The sequence below is a fragment of the Staurois parvus genome, unplaced genomic scaffold (assembly GCF_062004578.1).
Source record: "Staurois parvus isolate SC_StPar_1 unplaced genomic scaffold, SC_StPar_1.0 ptg000091l, whole genome shotgun sequence".
Classification (NCBI taxonomy): Eukaryota; Metazoa; Chordata; class Amphibia; order Anura; family Ranidae; genus Staurois; species Staurois parvus.
The window spans coordinates 6051062-6071357 of record NW_028317887.1 but is presented as its reverse complement, the minus strand read 5'-3'; the positions used below and the strand labels follow the sequence as shown (position 1 = coordinate 6071357).

At 42.4% G+C, this 20296-nt stretch overlaps 1 protein-coding gene across 2 annotated transcripts in view; it reads right to left on the bottom strand.

The window, feature by feature from the left end:
- TNKS (tankyrase) overlaps window positions 1-19744 on the bottom strand; it is a 281917-nt gene extending 262173 nt beyond the window's left edge. For both annotated transcript variants that reach the window (XM_089670593.1, XM_089670594.1), the window contains exon 1: window positions 19005-19744. In XM_089670593.1, coding sequence (XP_089526719.1) covers window positions 19005-19563 — 559 coding nt within the window. In that variant the 5' untranslated portion in view covers window positions 19564-19744. The remainder of the gene's footprint in view (window positions 1-19004) is intronic.
- Between the last annotated feature and the right edge of the window lie 552 nt (window positions 19745-20296).

Genomic DNA, 20296 nt, shown 5'->3' with positions numbered 1-20296 from the left:
CACTATTTGGATATCAAACGGATTATAGGATCCCATGGTACTAAACAGTGCATTACACCCATGATGATGCAGGCATGCAGAGAAACCTTCTCTTCAAAATGTAAGAGGCGGGTTTAAAGATTTGGTATGAGCACTAGTTCTGCACTCCTGTGACCCGGAATATGGAATTACTCTCCCAGGAATTGCCCTTAAAGTGATACTAAAGCCTCATTTTTTTTTTCTCCTTAACCACTTGCCTACCGAGCACTTTTACCCCCTTCCTGCCCAGGCCAATTTTCAGCGCTCACACAATTTGAATGACAATTGTACGGCCATGCAACACTGTACCCATATGAAATTTTTAGGATTTTTTTTTCACACACAGAGCTTTCTTTTGGTGGCATTTAATAAATACTGGGTGTTTTATTATTTTTTGCACTATAAACAAAAAAAAACAAAAAAAAGTTTTCTTTGTATCTATTATAAAATTTAGCAAACAGGTAATTTTTCTCCTTCTCTGATGTGTGTTGATGAGGCTGCATTGATGTGCAGCACTGATGGGCACGGATAGGCAGCACTGATGGGCACTAATAGGCTGCACTGAAGAGGTGGCACTGATGAGGATGCACTGATATGCAGCAATGATGGGCACTGCTGGGTGGCACTGATCATCAGTGCTGATCTTCTCTGTGATAGTTGCCAGTTATCGGCAGTACTTTCCTCACAGCATGAGGAAAGTGGTGCGGATAACCGGCAGCTGTATTTACTCGGTGATCTGCTGTTTCATTGGACGCAGCTGGTCATGTGGTAAAAGGCCACTGTGATCTGCAGGATACAGTGATCACGGAGATCACCAGGTGTGCGCACGGTCTAGCAGGATGTTATATGAGCCCCTCCCAGAACTGGACAACCAAGCTGTAGATATCATTTGGCTATAGCGCGGTTGACAAGTGGTTAAAATAACAAACGTCATATCTACCTGCTCTGTGCAGTGGATTTGCACAGAGCAGCCCCGATCCTCCTCTTCTTGGAACCCCTGCTGGCAATTCTGGCACCTCCCTCCCGAGCAGTACCCCCATAGCAAGCCACTTGCTGTGGGGGCACTGGTACATGCTCATCCCCAAGCCCTTCTCTCTGCATCCGTAAGACACAGCAAAGAGGGACTGGGCCCCGCCCCCACTCACAAGCGGTGATTGACAGCAGAAGTTTTGCACACAGCAGCCTGGATCCTCCTCTCCTCCGGAACTCCTGGCTCCTCCCTCCTGCCAAGTGCTCCCACAGCAAGCAGCTTGCTATGTGGGCACCCAAGCAGGCTCGCTCCTGAGCTGCTGCTCTACATGTTCATTTACACACAGCAGTGGATCGTCCCTGCCCCCCTCTCCTTTTTGGCTCACTGGCTGTGACTGACAGAAGTGGCAATCAATGGCTCATGTACATCGCTGTACCATGGGGCTCAATTAAGTATTGTGGGGGGGGCTACTGCACACAGGTTTTTTTTTTTACCATGCATAGGATGTATAAAAAGGTAAAAAAAAAAAATCTGCCTTTACAACCACTCTAATATTTGACCACTCTCTAACCTATAACTTTGTCTGTGTCTTGAGACAACGTATCTTTGCATTGCAGGGGATATTACACTAACTATTTAAGGATTGGTTCGGTATATACAGAAGAAATAATACCCTTTGTATAACAACACCACATCTTCTATACTGGGATCTTTTATTGTCTCATAGCTGTTATCCAAGGTCATCGTACGTGTGTAAATAAATATATACATTTTAAAAAATAAGCCTTTGCCGCAACTTCTGTCTTTGAGTGATTTTGTATTTATTGAATTGCACAAACTGACACTTAGGCTACATTCACACCGAAGCGTTTTGTAGCGTGAAGCTCTAAGATAGTTCACATCTCCACTCCAAGTTGCCTGAAGCTTAAAAATGTTTTGCAGATACTTTTGAAGCTCAATTTGGGCAGATGTGCACATTTTTATTCCCATAGAAAATAGAAACGCGCAACTGATGTATTTGTGCGCATTTTTTGCACGCGTTTTGTGCGATTTTCTGCTCAAATGAAAAAATGTGAAAACAAAAAATTGTATTCGTATATGAACAAAACGTAAAATAAATATAATACACAAATAAAAAATCTTGATTAATAAATCATAAATAAAATAACCCCTAACCTTAAAAAAATATGAAATTCTTACAATAGTAATAATAAACACAAAAATATATTAATAAATTATTTTATTGCTTTTTTAGGTTTTGGGGTTAAGGTTATGGTTTATTATTATTATACTAATTTACGATTACAAGTATTTTTATTTTACATTTATTCATTATTATTACCCTAACAATAAATGAGAAAATAATAAGTAAAATACTATAAATAAAATGATAAATAAGAAAATAAGTAAATATTAATCCCAATCCTAACCTTAACTAACCCATTATTCTAACAAAAAAACTAAATAAAAAATTAATATTATAAAAACTAAAGCTGATGGAAAACTAAAAAAAAACAAAAAAAAAAAAACGAACAACCTAGCAACAAAACAATGTAACAGATGATATTTTTCTATTGGTTAATAAAAAAAAAAAACACCGAAGTTCAAAAAGGCCTAAAAACGCTGTATAAAAAAAAAAAAAAAACAAAAAAAAAAAACAAAAAAAAAACAAGTGCAGCAAAAACGCTACGCTCAGATGTGAATGGAGCTTAAAACCTAATAGGATGCTGAAGCATACAGCCCTTATTGATGAACCAAAACAAAAATACTGAACACCCCAAAAATTACAGAAACCATATAGAGAAATATTGTCCTAAAAAGGTGTTTTGTTTTTTTTTGCAGTATTATTAGCCATACAAGTCCTGGCTCATGTTTCTGCATTTTTATGTGAGCTTTAAAGTGCCAAAAACACATCTCATGAAAATGCAATAGTTTTTACTAAACCTGGTATATACAGAATCTGGTGCAGCTGTGCATAGTAACCAATCAGCTTCCAGGTTCTCTCTATATCTGGTCTCCCACAGTACACAGAACATGGAAATGCAATTATTTTAGTAAATATAAACTGTTAAATACTTTCTCATCAGCAGTTAGAGCAGTCGTGTGACTTCTATCAGTGTCCAGCAGAGCAATGGTTACAGCTTGTAGAAGGAGTTTTCATTCTACTGTAGGAGACTGCAGGACCCCTGACCTCTGTCTGGAGAGTGCCGATTGGCCCTGTGCTGATCACATGCACTGTCCGAAGAAAGAAAAAAACCTCTAGCAACACACACCAAACTGAGCATGTGCAGCTTGCCCCCAAGCCTCTGTTCTATCAGGAGATATTTAGGAGACACTGTAAGAAGGGGAGGATCAGAGAAGACAGGATCAAACATCAATGTGGAGGATTAACCCCTTAGGTTCCACAGTGAGTATAACAAGCATGCTTTACTGCATATACAGATGGATGTTACTCGTCTGTTTAGTAACACTTTTAATTGAACAAAATGACTTTAGAGGCTGATTGGGTACTATATACAGCTGCACCAAATTCTCCGCACACCGTTTTTAGTAAATCATCACCATTGAGGCCGCTCACATCTGCATGCTGCATTATAAAACAAGGCTTATCTGATTTTAAAATGTGTTTATCTGCATTTTCTGGCACAATAAAGTCTATGAAAGCACACAGAAATGCCAAATGGTGCATTTTCACCTTGTTGTGGATGAACAACTGGTGGCTTGTCATGCCATGGTTATAAGCACTTACCCTGGATACATTCTATGTGCCCAGCCACAATTCTGAATGAACAGGGTTGTACCTGAGAAGGGGTGTTTGAAAGGGGGGATCGTGGGGGGTTTAAAGTGGTGTATGGACCATCATGGGCTTCTGTGGTGACTGGGAAGTTTTGGTTTGTAAAGGGGGATGAGGAAGGAAAGGAAGAGACAAAGCTGGCAGGGAGGTATTTGCCTTTCCAGGGCTGCCTTATTGTAGTGTGGCTTTTATATTTTTTTTCCTTTATGTATCATGGCTCGAGTGACCCCGTTACTTTGGCCTTGGCTACAGTTTGGTTGCGATGGTGATTAGTAAGAACTTGTAATTGCCTGTAAGTGATATCAGGTGGGCGTATGTTGAGAATGCACATCTTTTGTGAAATCTTGTACCATGCTGAAAAAATGACATTCATTGATTGGTAATAAACAGGTTTTGAGTCCGATTTGTACAAATTGAGACTAGACTTTGCAGAGTGTTTTTCTGTAAAATTCTTTGTATTCCTTTATTATAGTTATTCAGTGTTCTTAAATCCTACCCATTATTTCTCCCCCTGCCAATATGTGTTATACTACAGTATAAAGGAACAAAGAATTTTACAGAAAAACACTGTCTGCAAAGTCTAGTCTCAATTTGTACAAATCGGACTCAAAACCTGTTTATAACCAATCAATGAATGCCATTTTTTCAGCATGGTACAAGATTTCACAAAAGATGTGCATTCTCAACATACGCCCACCTGATATCACTTACAGGCAATTCAAGTTCTTACTATAAATCACCATTTCAACCAAACTATAGTCAAGGCCAAAGTAACGGGGTCACTCAAGCCATGATACATAAAGAAAAAAAATATCAAAGCCACACTACAATAAGGCAGCCCTGGAAAGGCAAATACCTCCCTGCCAGCTTTGTCTCTTCCTTTCCTTCCTCACCCCCTTTACAAACCAAAACTTCCCAGTCACCACAGAAGCCCATGATGGTCCATACACCACTTTAAACCCCCCACGATCCCCCCTTTCCAACAACCCTTCTCAGGTACAACCCTGTTCATTTGTTTCACAGGTGCAAATACTTGTGTCTTTACATTATGTTTATCTAAAATGATATGGATGAGAAAATATATTGCAGACTTCATGCAAAAAAATCTAAGAATTTGTGAACCCAACATTTCATATTCCTGATATGTGCCTGCTGTAGCATGTACTTGCATCCTGTTCTCTTTGTATTGCTTCCTTTATGTGAAATCCTTGGTGCTCCTGCCTGTCCCTCTGCTTTCTTATTACAAAAACTGACCACACTAGGCATGATAGCACGGTGTGGTCAGTTTGTAATAGAACCTGCTGCTCCTCCAATGATCAAACTTCTGCTGACACCCCCCCCCCCACCACAACACACACACACACACATTGGGAAGATCAGTGTACTGTTTTTCCTCCCCTAGCTCTCTAAACTCCTTTTGCAGGAGAAAAACAGAGGGTATGCAATCACACACACAAAAAAAAAAAAAAAAAAAGTATATTTTTTATATCTGTACACAAATTTATTTATTTCAGGTACTTATATAGCGCTGTCAATGTATGCAGCGCTTTACATATATATTGTACATTCACATCACTCCCTAACCCTCAAGGGGTGTACAATCTAAGGTCCCTAACTCACATTCATACATACACATACTAGGGACAATTTAGACAGGATCCAATTACCCTACCAGCATGTCTTTGGAGCGTAGGAGGAAACTGGAGTACCCGGAGGAAACCCACACAGGCACAGGGAGAACATGCAAACTCCAGGCAGGTGGTGCCGTGGCTGGGATCCTAACCAACGACCCTAGTACTGCCAGGAAGAAGTGCTAACCATTCAGCCACTGTGCTGCCCACAAATGTTTTGACATTCATCTATTTAACCTCTTCATGTCAATAGTACGCAAATATGCGGCTTCTCGGCAGCTGGGTCTTGATGCCAAATGGCCGCATATTTGCGTACCACTTGTAAACAAACGTGCTGAGAGCGTGCGCCCTGCACATCTCCCTGAATACCCCACCCCCACCATGAAACAGGGTGGTGGCAGCATCATGTTGTGGGGATGCTTTTCTTCAGCAGGGACAGGAAAGCTGGTCAGAGTTGATATGAAGATGGATGGAGCCAAATACAGGGCAATCTTAGAAGAAAACCTGTTAAGAGTCTGCAAAACACATGAGACTGGAGCGGAGGTTCACCTTCCAGCAGGACAAAAAACCTAAACAAATACAGCCAGAGCTACAATGGAATGATTTAGATCAGCGGTCTCTAAACTGCAGCCCAGGGGCCAGATGTGGCCCTTTGCTTGCTGTTATCTGACTCTCAGGGCACTATTTTCATCCACTGATAACAATGGGGCATAATTACCCCCCACTGAGAGCAATGAAGGGGAATAATTCTGCCCAATGACACAAACAATGGGGCACAATTCCTCCCACTTACACCAAAGATGGGGCATTGTTTATTCACACTGACCTCAGGGCCTTTACTACTCCTAATGGCTGAAGTCCAGCTCCCTTTAGTTATGAAGAACAGTAAACTGGCCCTTTGTTTAACCACTTCAATACCGGGCAGTTTCACCCCCTTGCTGCCCAGGCCAAAGTTCAGGTTTCAGCACTCTCACACTTTGACAATTGCGCGGTCATGCAACATTGTACCCAAACCAACACTTTACCATATTGTTCACGCAAACTAGAGCTTTCTTTTGGTGGTATTTAATCACCACTGGGGTTTTTATTTTTTGCTAAATTAACAAAAAAAAGACCAAAAATTTAATAAAAAAAAATCACCACGTTTCTTTGTTTCCGTTATAAAAGTTTACAAATAAATAATTGTTCTTCATAAATTTAGGCCGAGATGTATTCTGCTACATGTCTTTGGTGAAAATAACCCAAATCAGTGTTTATTATTTAGTCTGTAGGAAAGTTATAGAGTTCACAAACTATGGTATAGATCTGAAAATGTATCAGTCCTGAAGTACTGACAGCCAATCTAATTTCTTGAGGGCCAAAAATATCAGAACAGTACAGATATCCCCCAAATGACCCCTTTTTGCAAAGCAGACCGTCCAACGTATTCCATAAGAGGCATGGCGAGTTTTTTGAAGTAATTTTTTTGGTCATAATTTTTTGGAAAATGAAAAAAAAAAAAAAATTAAAAAAATTCACAATTTTTTTTTTACATATTGTCACCAATATGGTGTCGCAGTGATCAGGGACACTGGTGACAGTACGAAAAGAAAAATCTTTTTTTTTTTTTAAGATTTTGTTTCCATATTACACCAGGACCAAAGTAGTACAATGTTACCATAGTAACATTGTACTACTTTGGGAAAGTGATTTTTTTTTGTTTTTTTACACAAATTTGACTGCTTATAGTAAATAATTTCTTTGCTGCAAGCATTTAACTGAATGAAATCGATTCTGCTTTTCTTGTTGCGATTAGCTATGATTGGCCACGGCTAATCACATGACACAGATGGTCTGTAACTGGCCCAGCCTGTGCATGTGATTACTGTGACCATACACAGCTAGACACACTTGTAAATAATGGATGGCATGAAAGGAAGCCATCCATTGTATACAACTGTCATGTGACCTGATTGGTCACAGCAGGTCACATGGTACTGGCAAGGGGGCAGTAACACAGATCTGTCATTGGCCGTGTCCAAGGTACACAGCAAGTGACATCTCGCCACAGCGCGGCCCTGCAGGCAAGCGCAAAACACGATCCGGGAAGGACGTCATATGACACCCTACCGGAGGGACGAAAGGTTCGACCAGCTGTCATTTTGCTATTGCTGTTGAGCTATTTGTGTACGGTGTCACTCATCCCCTCATGCTTCACTGCTTTCTGGATCAAACATAAGACAGCCTGCACCCTTAAGCTGGCTGCACATTATACAAATTTCTATGGATTAACCAAAACCATAAATGACAATCAGATTGTAACATGTATGGTAACCATAACAATCAACAGACTGACAGATGCCCAGTACAGGGACTTTGGCACAGCCCTGGATGCAAACAGTTTGCACCCATGTGAATGAGACCTCTCTCTAACCCCACTCTATTTAAAATTTAAAAGTAGTAAAATGATTGGAAAAGGCTTTAAAGGCTACGTTCATCTATTCCAGAAAATAGCCTATGCAACCAACAGGAAGGGAAGGTATTTTTAAGTGGAGTTCGCACATTTAGTTATCAGCGCTACACCACTATTATATTTTATCATTTATTTAAAAAAATAAATAACTGAGGCTTTAAAAATGTTTTTTGAAAATATCAGTATACCTGTAGTCCATCTCAGCCCACTACCTGACTTAAAATCTCAGAGTTGTCAACTCTACACGGAAGGGGGAATCTATTTCCGGTACAGAAACCGAAAATTCAGAATGCAAAAAAAAAAAAAAAATATGTGTGTGTGTGTGTGTGTGTGTGTATACACACACACACACACACACACATATATACACATACATACACACACACCTTCGATTGCTCTCAGCCTCCTTCAAATTACTTTTTTTTTTTGCTCCTGTAATCTCATTTCCTGATACAGGGTATATACAGTTGCAAGAAAAAGTATGTGAACCCCTTGGGATTACGTGGAGTTTTGCATGAATTGGGCATAAAATGTGCTCTGAACGTCATCTAAGTCACAACAATAGAAGAACACAGTCTGCTGAACATAATACTACACAAACATTAGATGTTGCCATGGTTTAATTGCACATAACATGTAAACATTCACAGTGCAGGGAGGAAAAAGTATGTGAGACCCTAGCTTAATGACTTCTCCCAGAGCTAATTGGAGCCAGGAGTGAGCCAACCTTGACTCCAATCAGTGTGATGATATTGGATGTGTTGCTGACAGCTGTCCTGCCCTTAAAAAACACACATCTGTTTTGGGTTTACTGGTTTCAAGAAGCACTGTCTGATGTGAACCATGCCTTGCAAAAAAGAGCTCTTAGAAGACCTACGATCAAGAATTGTTGACTTGCATGAAGCTGGAAAGGGTTACAAAAGTGTCTCCAAAAGCCTTGATGTTCATGTGTCCATGGTAAGACAGACTATCTACAAATGGAGAAAGTTTATCACTGTTACTACTCTCCCTAGGCGTGGTCGTCCTGTAAAAATGACTGCAAGAGCACAGCGCAGAATGCTGCATGAGGTAAAGAAGAATCCCAGAGTGTCAGCTAAAGACCTACAGAAATCTCTGGCACATGCTAACATTTTTGTTGACACATCTACAATAAGGAAAACATGAAACAAGAATGGAGTACATGGGATGACACCACGGAGGAAGCCATTGCTGTCCAAAAAGAATATTGCAGCACGTTTGAAGTTTGCAAAAGAGCACCTGGATGTTCCACAGCACTACTGGCAGAATATACTGTGGACAGATGAAACCAAGATTGAGTTGTTTGGGAAGAACACACAACACTATGTGTGGAGAAAAAAAGGCACAGCACACCAACATCAAAACCTCATCCCCACTGTGAAACATGGCGGAGGGAGCATCATGGTTTGGGGCTGCTTTGGTGCCTCAGGGCCTGGACGGATTGTTGTCATTGATGGGAAAATGAATTCCAGAGTTTATCAAGACATTTTGCAGGAAAACGTACGACCATCTGTCCGCCAACTGAAGCTCCGCAGAGGATGGGTGATGCAACAGGACAATGACCCAAAGCATACAAGTCATTCAACAAAACAATGGCTGCAACAGCACAGAATACGCCTTCTGGAGTGGCCCAGTCAGAGTCCTGACCTCAACCCGATTGAAATGCTGTGGCATGACCTTGAGAGAGCGATTCACACCAGACATCCCAAGAATATTGCTACACTGAAACAGTTTTGTGAAGAGGAGTGGTCCAAAATTACTCCAGATCGTTGTGCAGGTCTGATCTGCAACTACAGGAAACGTTTGGTTGAGGTTATTGCTGCCAAAGGAGGGTCAACCAGTTATTAAGTCCAAAGGTTCACATACTTTTTCCTCCCTGCACTGTGAATGTTTACATGTTATGTGCAATTAAACCATGGCAACTTCTAATGTTTGTGTAGTATTATGTTCAGCAGACTGTGTTCTTCTATTGTTGTGACTTAGATGACGTTCAGAGCACATTTTATGCCCAATTCATGCAAAACTCCACATAATCCCAAGGGGTTCACATACTTTTTCTTGCAACTGTATGTTAATTTTCCATGATCCCATTGTATGCAGGAACATAGCTCCCCTCTATTTCTCATTCCTGAAAAGGATTAGGGAGTATATGTAGTGTGCATGGAGTAGTGCACTAGCCCCAATGACTGTGCATAGACATTAAATGGAGGCAGAAAAACAAAATAAGAAATTTAATGAAAAAAGGTTGCAGGGCAGTTAAAGCAGAACTAAACCCTCCTATTCTTTATATCCAAGGAAGCTGCCATCTTAGCTTCTATTTGATCTGTAGTTGCCATGGTGCTGCACATGTAATCTGCTATGACAGCACCCACTTCATGGCTTGACAATTCAGTTGAGAGCGAACACAAGCATACTAGTAACTGTAAAGCCTCGTTCACACCATACGTGCATAAATGATAGGAAAAAACTTGCAGATTTGACTAGCATAGGCTACTTCATACCAAGTACTGAGGCATGTGTATTTATTAAGTACAATGGATATAAAAAGTATACACAACCCTATTAAAATGTCAGGTTTCTGTGATGTAAAAAAAAAAACAAACAAATCATTTCAGATCTTTTTCCACCCTTAAATGTGACCTATAAACTGTGCAACTCAATTGAAAATCAAACAAATCTTTTTTTTTTTTTTGGGGGGGGGGGTAAACAAATACTGTGGTTGCACAAGTGTGCACACCCTCTTATAATGGATGTAGCTGTGTTCAGAATTAAGTCATCACATTCAAAATCATAATAGGAGGCAGTACACACCTGCCAACATGTATAGTGCCTCTGAGTAACCCCAAATAAATTTCAAAATTATTTCCAAGGCATTAGATACAGTTGTGTTCAAAATAATAGCAGTGTGTTGAAAAAAGTGAATAAAGCTCAAAATCCTTCTAATAGCTTTCATTTCCATACACACAAATGCATTGGGAACACTACACATTCGATTCCAAATCATAACATGAAGAAAAATATATCAAATTTGTGTTCCTCTAAACAAATTGAAAAGTGAACATTAGACTGTTCAAAAAAATAGCAGTGTTTGTATTCTTCTTTACAAACGCAAACATTCACTATATAAACTGAAAAATGTTTGAAGATTTTGCTTTCCTTTGAATCACTTAATGAATATTTAGTTGTAGAAGCACTGTTTCTGAGAACTGCTGTACATCTGTGTTGCATGGAGTCAACCAACTTCTGGCACCTGTGAACAGGTATTCCAGCCCAGGATGATTGGACTACATTCCACAGTTCTTCTCTATTTCTTGGTTTTGCCTCAGAAACTGCATTTTTGATGTCACCCCACAAGTTTTCTATTGGATTAAGATCCGGGGATTGGGCTGGCCACTCCATAACGTCAATCTTGTTGATTCTGGAACCAAGATGTTGCACATTTACTGGTGTGTTTGGGGTCGTTGTCTTGTTGGAACACCCATTTCAAGGGCATTTCCTCTTCAGCATAAGGCAGCATGACCTCTTCAAGTATTCTGATGTATTCAAACTGATCCATGATCCCTGGTATGCGATAAATAGGCCCAACACCGTAGTATGAGAAACATCCCCATATCATGATGCTTGCACAACCATGCTTCACTGTCTTCACAGTGTACTGTGGCTTGAATTCAGTGTTTGGGGGTCGTCTGACAAACTGTCTCCGGCCACTAGACCCAAAAAGAACAATCTTACTTTCATCAGTCCACAAAATGTTGCGCCATTTCTCTTTAGGCCAGTCAATGTGCGCTTTGGAAAATTGTAACCTCTTCAGCATGTCTTTTTTTCAACAGTGGGACTTTGCGGGGGCTTCTTGCACATAGCTTGGCTTCACATAGGCGTCTTCTAATTGTAACAGTACTCACAGGTAACTTTAGACCTTCTTTGATCTTCCTGGAGCTGATTGTTGGCTGAGTTCCTGCCATTTTGGCTATTCTTCTATCCATTCGAATGGTAGTTTTTCGCTTTCTTCCAAATCTTTCAGGTTTTGGTTGCCATTTTAAAGCATTTGCAATCATTTTAGCTGAGCAGCCTATCATTTTCTGCACTTCTTTATATGTTTTCCCCTCTCCAATCAACGTTTTAATCAAGGTACGCTGTTCTTCTGACAAATGTCTGGAACAACACATTTTCCTCAGAGAGAAATGCACTGTAACCAGCATGTACAACATTTGCTGCCTTCCTACCTTAAAGGGCAATAATTGCCACCTGTTTTTCAAAGAATGAATGACCTCACTAATAGAACTCTACACTGCTATTAATTTGAACATGCCCCTTTCAATTAGTGATTCAATTACACAGAATCAGCAGCATGCATGTCATGACTGTTGGGTCTCTTGGATTTCCATTACTCTACTACACCTGCTAGTAAATTTGCCATGTAGAAATATCATTTCTACCAAAAACAGTGATTGATCAGGTTAGTGATGTCTGACTGCTATTATTTTGAACACAACTGTCTTCACTGTCTTCCATGATATACAGTTATCAAGTGGAGAAAATATGGCGCAAAAGTGACATTACCAAGAACTGGACGTCCCTCCAAAATTGTTGAAGACAAGAAGAAAACTGGTCTGGGAAGCTGCCAAGAGACCTACAGCAACATTAAAGGAGCTGCAGGAATATCTGGCAAGTACTGGCTATGTGGTACATGCAACAACAATCTTCTATATTCTTCATATGTCTGGGCTATGGGGTAGAATGGCAAGACGGAAGCCTTTTCTTACAAAGAAAAACATCAAAGCCCGGCTAACTTTTGCAAAAATACATCTGAAGTCTCCCAAAAGCATATGGGAAAATGTGTTATGGTCTGATGAAACCAAGGTTGAACTTTTTGGCCATCATTCCAAAAGATGTGCTTGGCACAAAAACAACACTACACATCACCTAAAGAACATCATACCCACAGTCAAGCGTCATGGCAGCATCATGCTTTGGAGCCATTTTTGTTCAGCTGCAACTGGGGCCTTAGTCAAGGTAGAGGAAATTATGAACAGTTCCAAATACCAGTCAATATTGACACAAAACCTTCAGGCTTCTGCTAGAAAGCTGAACATAAGAGGAACGTCATCTTTCAGCATGACGACCCAAAACATACATCCAAATCAACAAAGGAATGGCTTCACCAGAAAAAGATTAAAGTTTTGGAATGGCCCAGCCAGAGCCCAGACCTGAACACGATGGAAAATTGGTGGAGTGATCTGAAAAGGACTGTGCAGAGGAGATGCCCTCACAATCTGACAGATTTGGAGTGTTTTTTCAAGGAAGAGTGGGCAAATATTTCCAAGTCAAGATGTGCCATGCTGATATACTCCTACCCACAAAGACTGAGTGCTGGAATCAAACTAATACTTTGTTGAAGCACCTTTTGATTTAAGAGTGTGCACACTTATGTAACCATTTTATTTTAGTTTTTTATTTTTACTTCCCTCCACCTAAAAGAATTCAGTTTGTTGTTCAACGGAGTTGTACAGTTTATAGGTCACATTAAAAAGGTGTAAAAAATGAGACCAAGATAAATACTTTCAGAATTTTTTCCATCACAGAAACCTGACATTTTAACGGGTGTGTAGATTTTTATATCCACTGTACGTCTCTTCTAGGACACAAAGAAAAATAATTGTCGTCCACGTGTCCTTTTCACACCATAACACTGGTATCTCGTGATTTTTTTTTTTCTACCCAGAGATATGGAACATACATTTTCTGCAAGGGCACAAATAAAAACAATTGTTCTCTGTGTGTCATGTTCACAATACAATGTTGATGTCACGTCATATTTTCTTTTGTATGCAGAAAACTGCATACACGTGGCAGGTTCCCACTCTGCCTGCTATGTGAAAGTGCTCCAAGACTATACAGCTGCTGCATCACTTTCACGCCAGGAGCTGGCTGAAGAAAACCAACACAAGCTGATGGCTGCTACTGCATACCTCGTATGTCCAAAGAGCTGAACTGTTCAAAATATCACCCTGCTCTGCACATGCTCAGTTGCTCTCTGTTCTCGGCACTGTGCCTAACACCAGATCCACTAGAGGCCGATCAGCTGACAGCTTTAAGATTTATTGTTGCTGAAGGGGGGGAAAAAGCAACAAGAATGACAGAGACTGCACAGTCTGTCTCTCTCGCTCTCATGAACTTCAGCACTGTAATGCTCTATGCACACTGGGAGTTTTAATAACGCAACGTTAGCTGTGTAAAGTTACGTTAAGACATGTGTTTTTCAGTGGTTTTGTATTAGTATTTAGTAGCGTTTTGCCGCATTTTTTTCTACCAAAAAAAACTTTTTTTAGTCAAGAAAAACTTCCAAAAACACTGGTTTGACGCAATTTACTATCTGTAAAATTTGAAAACAGCACGGCTGTGCGGGGCTCCATCCATGCGGCCACATCATTCATTCACAGACTTCCATGAATTAATGAACTGCAAATTCCAACAGCCTTAGCAGTTGTCGGCTTGTAGTTTTCAATGAACAACCATGGTGCTGTGGAGCGCCGTGGTAGTTCATTGAAGCTTCCTGTCAGAATATCTGCTTGGCTATTGATCCCATACTGCAAGCAGATATTCTGACAGGTCTGCATGGCATCAGCGATCTACTGCTGGTGCAATGATTTCCAGGCTCCTGTAGACAAAAATAATAAATGCTAATTTTTTTTTACCTGCAAAAAAATGTGCATGTATTATTTTGTAAAAGGTGAACTTGGCCTTTAAAGAGCACTACAAACAGTTATGGGTAAACTTCCGCTTTAAACTGCCAGGTTCCGTTCCCCTTAAAGTGACATTGAAGTCTTTGTAATGGCAAACTGTTAGCAAGCAGGTCATTATTGCAGAAGAGACATGCAATATCTCCTCAGTGATATGCACCTACCTGCCATATGGCGGCGATCCCCCATGCTGCACATGTTAAGCTGCACTTACAGTGCTCTGCCAACCCCTGTGGTGGGATGAGTGGCTCCTGTGTCGGCCAATGAAGATGGCCAAAAACTAAATCTGAATGGGCTGTTGTACCAGTGGGAAATGCAGGTAAAGAAGTCCTGGAACCTCTAAATAAAGACGCTGCACAGAACAGCATCCTGCGGTTTCACTCACGTGAAAACACGCCACCTTTTCCGATGCGTGGGGCGTGCCATTAGGTTAGGTTCACTTGTGTGTACGTAAATCACATGCTTTCCTGCACCCGCACAAAAAAAAAAAAAAACACGCTACTCGGTGAAGAAAACATGTGGGGATTCCATTAACTCTAAACAATCAGTATTTGGCTAGAAAATTACTTAAAACCCCCAAACATTCAATTTTTTTTTTTTTTTTTTTTTTTTTTTTTTCTTTTAAAGCAGAGGCCCTAGAGAATAGAATGATGGGTGTTGCATGCTACACGGTATTTGTGCAGCAGTTTTTCAAAAGACCATATAATACCCAATTGATCGGTAAAATACAAAAGATGATGTTACGTCAAGTAAATAGATACCAAACATGTCCAGCTTTAAAATTGCGCACGCTCATGCAACAGCGACAAACTAGGTACATTTTATTAACCATTAGCAATGCTTTAAAAGTTTTTAGTTTACCACTTTAAAGTTACATAGGAGGTATGGTGCTAGAATTACTGCCCTCAATCTGACATTCGCAGTAATACCTCACGTGTGGTGTGATTGCTGTTTAGGTACTGACATGGGACCGACTAGTACATTTGCCTTGAGCATAAGCACAGGGGCACTGTAAAGTCCCTTATCCCTTTAATGATTTTTTTTTTTTATTGTTATCACAAGAAATGGAAATATACCTTGCGATAGCAATAGTGACAAATACTCTTTGCAGAGAGATCTGCGGTTTATTAAGACCCCAGATCTCTCCCCTGCCTTTAAAAAGCTTCGGATCATACCAAGATTGGTATGACTAAATGCTCAGCGTTTCCAGTTTCTTAGATCATAGAGATGATCGGGCCATTCTGGTCCCTGATCAGCTCAATGGTCAGTGGGTGGGACCGCCAACTGCACACTTGGGTCTCCCTGTGGGACAGGAGATTTTGCGGATGTGTTCAGGGGGGTGTGGGAATCGGTAACGTCCTTTCACACCACTTGAGGGAGGGAGACGTGGTTAATGGCGCCCCTATGCACTGAAAAATGCTGTGCAGTTTCCTGCATGTAGAAGCAGAACTATGCGGTTTAAAAAAAAAAAAAAAAAAAAAGGGTTCAGACCTTTTTCCTGCAGGAAACAAAGGTAGAGCAGTCTATTCAGACGTATGGGCTGTTCTTGCAAAGATGTGAACCTAGGCTAAGGCTGGCCACACACTACAATTTTCTGTCCAACTTCTGCCCAATTTCCTTTAGATTTACCTTCAACTATGTAGTGCAAGAGCCTGCCTAATTGGATACAATTGGAAGTGTTAGATTTGACCTCATATTATATGGTTTTTGGTAAATCTAAACCAAAAATCAAGAAAAATGTAAAATGTATGGCCAGCCTTAGGCTTAGTTCACACTGATACAATGTGGAACACACATAAATTTGCAATATTGCAGTGTTCATGCAATCGCCTGCAGGTGTCAATTAACAGTTAATGACACTCCAAAACCATGTTCCAGAATGCAGTGCAATTGCCTGAATCAGACCACATGGGTATGAACACCTATGAGATCAGATTCTGGTACACAAAATTTAAAAAGAAATTAAAAAAAAAAAAAAAGATGGTGCCTGCATTTTGTGTGTTTACAGTGCTGTTTGAGCCATACAAAATGACAACCTCAAATTACACTGCACAGAATCGCATAGGATTTGCAAAGGAATGTGGTGCGATTTCTGTGCGAAACACATGTGGTGTGACAGTGGGGTTGGTTTGATTGGGTGAAAGTGAAGCTTTACCTCCTTTACTAAGATCTAGAGTAACTGCACTTGAAGTGCACAGTATATTGCCCTCTAATAAATCAACCCCAGTATGAACCAGGGCTCAAAAAAATATGAACATACCATGCGATCAAGTTGTACTGCTTTTACAAAAGTACTGCAAAAACTACTTTTGGTGTGGTGTGATTTTAGCCCATTCAAAATGATTGTGCTGCAATCGCACTGCATGTGAACCACACAGAAGCATGCACAGCCTTCCTGTGTGTTTTCTAGTGTGAACCGGCCCTCACTGCATTCATATGAAATTCACATGATTCAGTGCGGTGAGATTTCAGCCCATTCATTTCGAATGGGAGGAAATCACACCAAAGTAGAGCATGCACCAATTTAAGAAAAAAAAATGTGCCTTTATTTCTTCGTGTGTATGCAGTGCTATTTGAGCCATACAAAAATGATGACCTCAAATTGCACTGCACAAAATCGCATATGATTTGCACAGAAATGTGGTGCAATTTCTGTGCAAATCACATGTAGTAGGGTTGGTTTACTAAAGGCAAATATACTGTGCACTGCAAGTGCAGTTGCTCTAGGTCTGAGCGGAAACTCTGAAATAACGAGGGGGAGGTTTGCCGTTTTCTATCATCCGATCATGTGTAAGCAAAAATGCTGTTTTTGTCTTTTTTCCTTGCATGTGATTGGGTATTCTTTGCAAAGTGAAAGTGTTACCCAGGACCCTGCATTTACTCCATTTGGTCTCTCACAGTACACACAACATGGAAATGCAGTTATTTTAGTAAATATAAACTGCTAAATACCTTTTCTCATCAGCAGTTAGAGCAGTCTTGTGACTTCAGCAGAGCACTGGTTAAAGCTTGTAGGAGTTTTCTTTCTGCTCTAGGAGGATGTGAAACCTCTGACCTCTGTCTGGACAGTGCTGATTGGCCCTGTGCTGATCACATGCACTCTCCCAAGGAAAAAAAAAACCCTTTCTAGCAACACACACTAAACTGAGCATGAACCTACGGGTTCAGTCTGTCTAATCAGGTGGACATCTGAACGAGAGGCAGAGAAAACAAGATCAAATGGCCTTTTTACACAATGCAGATGATTAACCCCTTAGGTTCCACAGTGAGTATAACAAGCATGCTTTACTGCATATGCAGACTGGTTTTACTGTTGTGGGTTTAGTAACACTAGAAGCTTTACCTCATTTACTAAGCTCTGGAGAAACTGCACTTGCAGTGCACAGTACATCTGCCTTTAGTAAATCAACCCCAATGTGAACCGGGGCTCATTAATTACCATGCGTCCTGGTTGCTCTACTTTTGGTGTAGTGCGATTTCAGCCCATTCAAAATGAATGTGCTGCAATCACACTGTACGTGAATCACACACAGCCTTCCTGTGCGTTTCCTAGTGTGAACCGAGCCTCACCGCATTCTTGTGAAAATTCGCACGCGAGTCAGTGCGGCTCCTGGGGAAACTCGCACGCGAGTCAGTGCGGCTCCTGGGGAAACTCGCACGCGAGTCAGTGCGGCTCCTGGGGAAACTCGCACGCGAGTCAGTGCGGCTCCTGGGGAAACTCGCACGCGAGTCAGTGCGGCTCCTGGGGAAACTCGCACGCGAGTCAGTGCGGCTCCTGGGGAAACTCGCACGCGAGTCAGTGCGGCTCCTGGGGAAACTCGCACGCGAGTCAGTGCGGCTCCTGGGGAAACTCGCACGCGAGTCAGTGCGGCTCCTGGGGAAACTCGCACGCGAGTCAGTGCGGCTCCTGGGGAAACTCGCACGCGAGTCAGTGCGGCTCCTGGGAAACTCGCACGCGATTCATTGCGGTGCAATTTCAGCCTATTCGTTTCGAATGGGATGAAATCGCACCAAAGTAGCTGATGCACCAATTTTAGAAACGCGCTGCATGTACAAAACAACCATGAGATCCGAGCACTGCATTTTTTGACCTGCGTTTGGCGTGTCATTAACACTCACACCCCAGATTGCACGGGCAAGACTTGAACGCAGTGCGAGAAATGTCTACGGACTGTGGGTTTCCCGCACCGCGTTCTAGTGTGAAGCAGGGCTTAATAGCACCCGGCATGTCAGCGTGGCAATTTTGCCTGCAAGCTTACGGTGTAACCGTGATGAGCCTTAGCCGGTGCCATTGTGACCGAGCACCACCATAGACTAGAGGAGACAGAGAGGTGCCATGTGCAGAGAAGACAAGCCCCAGCTTCCCCTGACCCTCCCGGACCTGCAGCGAAGTGTAGCGGGGTGGACTTCCTTCCAGCCATGTCCTTGGCGTTGACATTCCCCGGCTCCAGCAGTCTTCTGACCCGGGACACGTCTCCGTTCCTGCACGCCTCGAACAGCTCCCGGAAGGCTCCGCTCACAGCACTCAGCCCCCCTACAGGCCCCGGCCCTCCTCCTCCCGCTGCTCCGCTCTCCGGGCTCTCGGCTGGGCTGCCCCCTGACGACAGGCTGGAGGAGGACGAGCTGCTGCTGCTGCTACTGTCCGAGCTGGGGGCCGGGGCTGGAGGTAAGGAGCCCGGGGACAACACGGCGGCGGCTTCCCCCGGGGGAGGAGAGAGGGGCCTGGGCATGAACCCGGTCACGGGGACTCCTTCCCCCTCAGGCTGGTTCTCCGGGCCTGGTCTCTGGGAGGCGGGCAGCATCTCCGGGCTGCGGGGAGGGGAGAGCGATGGGGAGGCCAGGATAGTAGGAGGAGGTGAGGTGGACGGGGAAGGTTGCTGCTGCCCCGCTGTGCCGGACACTTGCTGCTGCTGGGAGCGCCTGGAGGACACCGCCGCCATCTCCCCGCTATAGACGACACGGGGCTCCTCACTACCGGGGAGAGTGATACGGGGGCTCCGGCTCCCTCACTCCCCCAGTGCGGCCTACCAACACAACAACCGAGCGATACACGGCATACGACGTCATCAGCAAAGGCGGGGCCGAGCGGGCATAAACAATACAATCGACCCAAAACAGTTCTGCGGCCAAACGGGATAGGGCTGGACTTCCCAGGGTGGGCAGGGCTAAGCGTGACTTTTTCTGCTGCGGTGAAATGTTATTGGTGGAGGCGTAAGGAGTGCTTTTTTTTTTCCCTTTTCTAGCTTTATCAACAACCTGACAATATGTGCTATTCACTGCTACTAAGTCTGGCCGTACATTATTCAATTTTCATTGTACATTTTTCCAGGGGTCTCCAAACTTTCTAAACATAGGGCTTGATTACTGTCCATCAGACTTTTGTGGGACGGGACTGTGGCTATTGGGAGTAGGAATTATCCCGGCATCAGTGGGAGTAAACAATGCCACTTTGGTATTAGGGTGAGGAATAGCGCCCAGTCATCGGTGACGGCGGGAGGCATAGCGCCCCGTCGTTGGTGACGGGAGGAATAATGCCTCATTGTCGATATCAGTAGCAGTAATTTTGTCCCATTTTTGGTGGGAGGAAAGAAATAGTGTCTTGTATCAGAGGGAGGAAAAGTACCCTGAGGGCTGGATAAAGGCAAGTAAAGGGCCACATCCAGCCCCCAGGCC